Below are 7,825 nucleotides of genomic sequence, written 5' to 3'. Positions count from 1 at the left end.
TGCTGAGTTTTCCAAATTTGCTGGCATATTGAGTGCAGCACTTTCACAGCATCATCTTTTATGATTTGAAATAGTTCAACTGGAATTCCTTCACCTCCTCTAGCTTTGTTCATAGTGATGCTTCCTAAGGCCTACTTGACTTCGCATTCCAGGATGTCTGGCTCTAGGTGAGTGATCGCACCATCGTAGTTATCTGGGTCATGAAGATCTTTTTTGTATAGTTCTTCTCTGTATTCTTGCCACCTCTTCATAATATCTATTTGAAGCTGTTTTAATTCTGGAACATTTTTATTATTTTGACCAAATATCCCCCCAAACTGAAGTTTTCTAATTTCCCATCCAATATCTGGAAACAATAATTTCTTCCTTGTCTCACACCCTTGGCATAACACACCCTAATAGTAAAACTCAATCAATGTTCCTGGAGTGAATCAATGGTTGAGTCTGTGGCTCTCCTCCCCCCCATTTAAACCCTCCTGAATGATATTGGATTCAATCAATTCAACTGGTTATAGGCAAAAATCCAATCAGGATTAATCTGATGGACAGTCTGGAATCTAATCAGTCACCACTTTCTGGTTGGCTGTTTGTAGTTGGGCAAGGGGGAAGATGTTATTAAAAAGGCCTTTAAAAGTCTCAGGCACCAAAGAAAAGATGCAGAAACTTCACCTTCTGGAGTTACTATCTGGGATCTCATCCAGTCTTAGGACTGAGCCCACCCTGACAACCACATCAGAGTTGGTAAGTTACTGGCCTTAGTTGAGGACCCTCTTACCTTATCTATGGTCAGCTGGTCTTGAATTGTGTCATATAGCTCAGGATGGCAGGGAGAGATTTTTTTAGTTAGTCTTTATCCATGTTTTTTTTTTGTTTTTTTTTTTTTGGCTGTGCTATATCTCCATTAGCTTCATTTGCTCGGGTTTTCTCTAGTTGCACCCATCAGGGGTTACTCTTGATTGCAGCGCACAAGCTTTTCAGTGCATTGGCTTCTCTCATTTCAGAGCATAGGCTGGAGATGCATGGGCTTCAGTAACTGCAGCATGTGGGCTCGGTAGTTATGGCACACTGACTCAGTTGCTCTGCAGCATGTGGAATCTTCTTGGACCAGGGATCGAACCCGTGTTCCCTGTATTGGCAGATGGATCCCCATCCGCTGCACCTTGTTAGTGGTAAAGAACCTGCCTGCCAATGCAGGAGACATAATGAGATGAGGGTTCAATCCCTGGGTTGGGAAGACCCTCTGGAGAAGGGAATGGCAACCCAGTCTAGTATTCTTGCCTGGGGAATCCCATGAACAGAGGATCCTGGTGAGCTACTAACAGCCCGTGGGGTTGCAAAGAGTCGGACATGACTGAAGCAACTTAGCACACATGCATGAGCCACTTGGGAGGCCCCTAGTTAGTTCTTTGCTGATGAACAAATTTAACATTTTGGTTTTGCCTCTCAGTGTAGTTTTGCCTCTTTCTCAACATTTTGATTTCTCTTTCTGTTTATATCATTTCAATTACCTTAAACAAGCAGATTTTCCTCTTAATAAAAACAGCTGCTTGGAGTTTTATTCCTTGACATTTAAAATATGTAGTTTGTGCAAATGGAATTCATTTTAGGGGTCTGTCCTTCATCTTTTCCAGCTCAAGTAACTGGGAATTGAGGATGGAGGTTGAGTTGTGTCACATGATGCTCCTATTCAGTAGTTTTAGGGCCCTAAGAGGAGAAGACAATGGCACCCCACTCCAAGACTCTTGCTTGGAAAATCCCATGGACGGAGGAGCCTGGTAGGCTGCAGTCCATGGGATCGCTAAGAGTCGGCACGACTGAGCGACTTCACTTTCACTTTTCACTTTCATGCATTGGAGAAGGAAATGGCAACCTACTTCAGTATTCTTGCCTGGAGAATCCCAGGGACAGGGGAGCCTGGTGGGCTGCCATCTATGGGGTCGCACAAAGTCGGACATGACTGAAGCGACTTAGCAGCAGCAGCAGGACCCTAAGAAAGCGTTAGAGTTTTCACCAAAATAATTAGGGTCAGCCTTCAGGCTTGGGGTATCCACTTCCCAGTTCATCATAATAAAGCAAAGCAGTGAATGGAAATGGATGGGCAAGTGGTTGGGCTTCTTCCTCCTTAGTACTTAGGAGATTCTTGCTCTGGTCCCTTAGAGGCAGCATTATGGATTTTCACCCATGAAAACTAGAGTAAAATTCTGATAAATTGGGAGTCTTCTGGGCTTCCTTGGTGGCTCAGAAGGTAAAGAATCTGCCTGTAATGCTGGAGACCAGGGTTTGATCCCTGAGTTTTCCAGCCCCATGGGAGCAGTGGGTATGGCTATGAGTTGGTTCCTCTGAAGAGTGGGACTACCAATGACAGGGTGCTCATGCTTGCCTGAGAAATATGCCTTCTTCCCTGCAAGTTTCCACAGGATTCTTTTTGAGCAGAGTCAGAATGAGTACCTGGAATCCACCCAGACTCCTGGACAAAGCAGTGATGAGCCTCCTCAGTGATGAGGCCTTGGCCATTTCTGCTCTGGAGTATCTGCCCATCGAATTCTCCCCCCCCACTCTTCATGGAAGCCTTCTATGGGAGTTGCAGAGAGACACTGAAGGCCATGGTGCAAGCTTGGCCCTTTGTCCGCCTGCCTCTGGGGGCACTGATGGAGATGCCTCACCTGGGAACCTTACAAGCAGTGCTGGATGGACTTGATGTCCTGCTTTCCCAGAAGGATTAACCCAGGTGAGTCTGATTGAAGTAGACTGGTAGAGTCAGGGGAGTCTTTGAAGAGACAGCTGAGGTCAGAATGTGAATGGCCAAGGGATAGACCAGAGGTTTCTGATGATGCCAATGAGGAAGTACAGAGACTTAGCCATTGCTGAACACGCTCTGGGAAATGTTTTCAGGAAGTGTAGGAGTGCCTAAGATGCAAGGGAACCTGAAAGTACGCTCTCTGCCTCCTTCTGCTGCTGCTGCTGCTAAGTCGCTTCAGTCGTGTCCGACCCTGTACGACCCCATAGACGGCAGCCCACCAGGCTCCCCCGTCCCCGGGATTCTCCAGGCAAGAACACTGGAGTGGGTTGCCATTTCCTTCTCCAATGCATGAAAGTGAAAAGTGAAAGTGAAGTCGCTCAGTCGTGTCCGACTCTTAGCGACCCCATGGACTGCAGCCCACCAGGCTCCCCGGTCCATGGGATTTTCCAGGTAAGAGTACTGGAGTGGGGTGCCATTGCCTTCTCCAATGCATGAAAGTGAAAAGTGAAAGTGAAGTCGCTCAGTCGTGTCCGACTCTGTGCAACCCCATGGACTGCAGCTCAGCAGGCTCCTCCATCCATGGGATTTTCCAGGCAAGAGTACTGGAGTGGGTGCCATCGCCTTCTCTGCTGTCTCCTCCTAGTGATGCTTAAGGAAGGTGTAGAAGTGGATAAAAGGAAAGATGGAAGGGGAAGAGGAGATGCAGGAAACTGAGGCAGAGAGGGAAGAGGAGGGAAATGTTGAGAATGTGAAGTAAAAGCTCAGGTGGGATGTCTGAGTATCGCCTAAATTCTGAGGCTGTGGTTTTATTTTCGTGGATCTTAAAACCATCTCTACCAATCTACTCTTCCCCCCACAGGAGGTGCAAACTGCAAGTGCTGGATTTAAGAAATACTGGCCAGGACTTCTGGAGAATGTGGTCGGGATCCAGTGTCCAGGTGTCCTCAAGCTCATTAGAAGAACCAGTGGCTAAGAAGAGGCCAAGAACACATCAGACTTTGGCTCCCTTGGAGGTGTTCATAGAACTTCACATCAATGGAAGGACCATGGATGGATTCCTCGCCTGCCTCATGAGATGGGTGGAGGAGAGGAAAGCTTCCATATACCTGTGCTGTAAGAAACTAAAGATAGAGTCAATGCCCAGAGACAGTATTATGAAGATCTTGAGCATGGTGCAGCTGGACTGTGTTAAGGAGGTGCAAGTAAATTGTACCTGGCAGCTGTCCAGCCTGGCTGTGTTTGCTCCTCTCCTGGGCCAGATGAGCAATGTGCAGAGACTCCTTCTCTCTCACACAGACGTATCCACACTTGAAGATCAGGAGGAGCAGCATGTTGTCCAAATTACCTCTCAGTTCCTCAGGCTGCACTACCTCCAGGATCTCTTTCTGGAATCTACCTTCTTCCTGGAAGGATGCCTGGACCAGATGCTCAGGTTAGTGTGCACCATTGGCGAGGTAACAGTGAACACAACTCACCACCCACCACCCCTCCAGGCACAGAACTCAGTTTCATTGGTATCTGAGTTGGGGAAGCTTGCACTCTTAGAGCCCAGGGGCCAGGGCAGGGAAAACAGAGGATAGGGTATCAAAGGAGAATTTCTCTAGAATTTTCGTGCTGTTGTTCAGTCGTTCAGTCATGTACAACTCTTTGTGACCCCATGGACTGCAGCACACCATGCTTCCCTGTCCTTCACTATCTCCTGGAGTTTGCTCAAACTCATGTCCATTAGGTCGATGATGCCATCCATCCATTTCATCCTCTGTCACCCCCTTCTCCTCAAAATTTTCATAGCCCTCCAAATTACAGTAGGGCTATTAGATATAGGCTTGCAGTATTTCTTTATCTACATCAGAAGAAAGGTCGGGGTAGGAGGACATGCAGAGGTTGAGGCACAGTGGCTGGCAAAGTTTAGAAGCAAGGAGCAAATTCGATGTTTTGTGCCTAGGCCCTGGGGAAAGAGTTCAGGCACCCCAGGAGGGGAATGACAAAGCCCTGCCACAGAAGCCTCAGGTGCACTGACTGGGAGAAGGTGCTAAAGGGTCAAGAACACAGGCCATGCACAGACTATTCAAAAAAAAAAGCAAAACTTTTTTTATTGGTCAAAAAAAACCCAAAAAACCCTCTAAAATGTCAAGCATACTATCTCCTTTGCTGCTCTATTCTGAACTGTAGTTTCACATAACCACCCAAATCAAGGTAGGTGTTCAAGCTGGATAGAGGCTCTGGAAAGGGACACCTTGTAGGTAGCTATAGACTAAGTTTTAGGATCTAGTGGTTGGGTATATGATTTCTTCCTTAAGGAGGGATATCTTAATTTCGATGGCTTGAAAATAGGTAAGAGAAGGGGAAATTAAAGAGGGAAAACTCCATGTTTGAACATTTCTAAACCAAAGCTCTGTGCTTAACACTTTTGTGATAACAATAAGCTTGTCTCAAATTCCCTGTCTGTAAAAGGCTTTTTGATCCAGATAAGATAATTGATATATGGGAAATGCATGATTCTGGAGGTGATAGTAGTAGAATAGGAGCCAAAGGGATCATAAAAGCTGGTAGATGGTTTGCAGATAATGCAGGGATGTAAGTGAGACCCTGCAAACTGCCATCTTCATGGGATGTTGTGGGGCCTTGCCCAGACTGGTCCTCTATGCATGTCATCCAGAAGCCTCACCTGGCTTCTGGGTATGCCTGGGGCCCAAGCATGGGTGGAAGGAAGTCTGAGTAGGAAGCATTTTAAGTATGTCTCTTACTATTAACATTCAGTGATGCCCATTGTTGATTGAGACAAGATGTCAGGCTCTGCTGTGAGCTTGTTCTAGTCCATTCTATGATCTTCATTCATACTCATAAAGAAGTGGAATGTATTGTACTCTACTACATAGATGAGAAAAGAGAGTTTTCTAGGTTCTGTGAACTTGATCCAGACATACTGTGAAGGTTAAAGGACTCAGGCTTAAATGAGACTGGGAATTCTGGGTAATGACCATTATCAGATGGACACACCAACCTTGGTCTTGTCTCTCACCTTGAGGTCACCTTCCACCCCAGTTTTTAAGACATTATAATTCTACTTCTCCCCAGGTGCCTGACAAACCCCTTGGACACCCTTGGAATAACTCACTGCCTCCTTACGAATTCAGACTTGATCCATCTTTCCCAGTGTCCGAATATCAGTCAGCTAAAGGGCCTGAATCTGAGTGGTGTCACCCTGACCTACTCTAGTCCTGAGCTCCTTCCAGGTCTGCTGGAGAAAGTTGCAGCCACCCTCCAGGAGCTGTACTTAGATCAGTGTGGGATCATGGATTCGCAACTCGAGGCCATCCTGCCTCCCCTGAGCCACTGCTTCCAGCTTAATTTCTTCAGCATACGTGGAAACTTCCTCTCCATGGCCATCATGGATAAGATGCTCCGACACACCTTGGCGCTGCCCAGTTTATGTCAAGAACTCTACCCTGTCCCTCAGGAGAGTTTCAGCTCTCTGGGAATCCTCCAACTGGGGAGACTTGCTCAGTGTCGAGCTGAACTGCTTGAGATTCTGAAGGACTTGGGACGTCCCAGGACCATCTGGATTAGTTCCAGCCCCTGTCCTCACTGTGGAGAGGACACATTCAATCATCCTGAGCCCATAACATACGGCAGTAACACCTCTGCCTAGTTGGGTGCATCGATCAGAAGCTTTCTTCTGAGCATTTGGAACCTGAAATCTATGATACTGGTACTTTGTGAAGGGAAAAGAGACCCATGGTTTCAGACATTTGTTCAGTGTGAATGTAAAAAGGAAAAGTGATCCTGCAGGGGTGTAGGACTGCAGAGGGAATAGCTGATGCTGAGCAGTAATGGAAATTTGTGTACATGTGTCCTACAGAGTAAGAATTATAAACCTAAATTTCTGAAGGTGGATTCAAGCTTGTGACCCACATGTTGGAGCTATCCCTGGGTAGATGATTGTAAAGAAATAATCAGAAATAAAGAGACTGCTCAGTGTAAACCAACTGCTGCCCTCCATGTATCATCTTTTTTTTTCCCCTCACTTTATATTGCATGAATCTCCAGATGCAGATTAAAAAAAATTCAGAGTTTCTGAAACTACCATTTTCACCCATTCTTTATTCTGTCTGAGGCATATCTCTAGAGTTTGCTCAGATTCATGTCCACTGAGTCAGTGATGCTATTTAGCCATCTCATCCTCTTCCACCACCTTCTCCTTTTCCCTTCAGTCTTTCCCAGCATCAGAGTCTTTTTCCAATAAGTCAGCTCTTCACAACAGGTGGCCAAAGTATTGGAGCTTCAGCTTCAGCATCAGTCCTTCCAATGAATGTTCAGGGTTGATTTCCTTTAGGATTGACTTGTTTGATCTCTTTGAAATTCAAGGGACTCTCAAGAGTCTTCTTCAGCACCACAGTTTGAAAGCATCAGTTCTTTGGTGCTCAACCTTCTTTATGGTCCAACTCTCACATCAGTACATGACTACTGGAAAAACCATAGCTTTGACTATACAGACCCTTGTTGGCAAAGTAATGTATCTGCTTTTTAATACCCTGTCCTAGTTTGCCATAGCTTTCCTTCCAAGGAGCAAGTGTCTTTTAATTTCATGGCTGTAGTCACTGTCCACAGTGATTTTGGAGCCCAAGAAAATAAAGTCTGTCAGTGTTTCCACTTTTTCCCCATCTATTTGCCTGATGTGATGGAACCTGATGCTATGATCTTAGTTTTTTGAATGTTGAGACTTAAGGGACATCTCTTACCTCCTTACATATTCCTATGTTTGTTCAATGGCTAATACATACAAGGGTGAACATACCCAGTGTCCAATAAGCCATTAGAATGAAGATTTCTTTGCAGGGCCCTGACTGCTGACTCACACCATGACCTTAGACATGAGTAGTCCCCATGTTTCTCCTCGTGGATCTGTAAGTTTCACTTCTTGGCACGTCTGTGTGTTGGGAAATGGCTTTTCTGCACAAGGCATTGCTCACAGTTCTGGAAGTGGTCATCTGCACTGCAGATAAGCTGAGCCTCTGCATCTCACTAGCCAGTTACCCCAGTGGGTAATAGTCCTTGAATTATTCTAGTTGGAGCTGTGAAGTT

The 7,825-nt window shown here is 45.9% G+C and overlaps 1 protein-coding gene across 1 annotated transcript; it reads left to right on the top strand.

Moving 5' to 3' along the window:
- Positions 1-595: 595 nt before the first annotated feature.
- LOC102411701 (melanoma antigen preferentially expressed in tumors-like) lies at positions 596-6,729 on the top strand. Its single transcript, XM_045165681.1, is given in 4 exon segments — positions 596-741; positions 2,409-2,728; positions 3,600-4,172; positions 5,819-6,729. Coding segments are annotated over 3 exon segments (1,377 nt in total). The 5' UTR covers positions 596-741; positions 2,409-2,498; the 3' UTR covers positions 6,393-6,729.
- The last annotated feature ends 1,096 nt before the right edge of the window (positions 6,730-7,825 follow it).

The sequence above is a fragment of the Bubalus bubalis genome, chromosome 5, assembly GCF_019923935.1.
Source record: "Bubalus bubalis isolate 160015118507 breed Murrah chromosome 5, NDDB_SH_1, whole genome shotgun sequence".
Classification (NCBI taxonomy): Eukaryota; Metazoa; Chordata; class Mammalia; order Artiodactyla; family Bovidae; genus Bubalus; species Bubalus bubalis.
The sequence above is the reverse complement of the archived record's forward strand: the minus strand, read 5'-3'. Positions and strand labels throughout refer to the sequence as shown.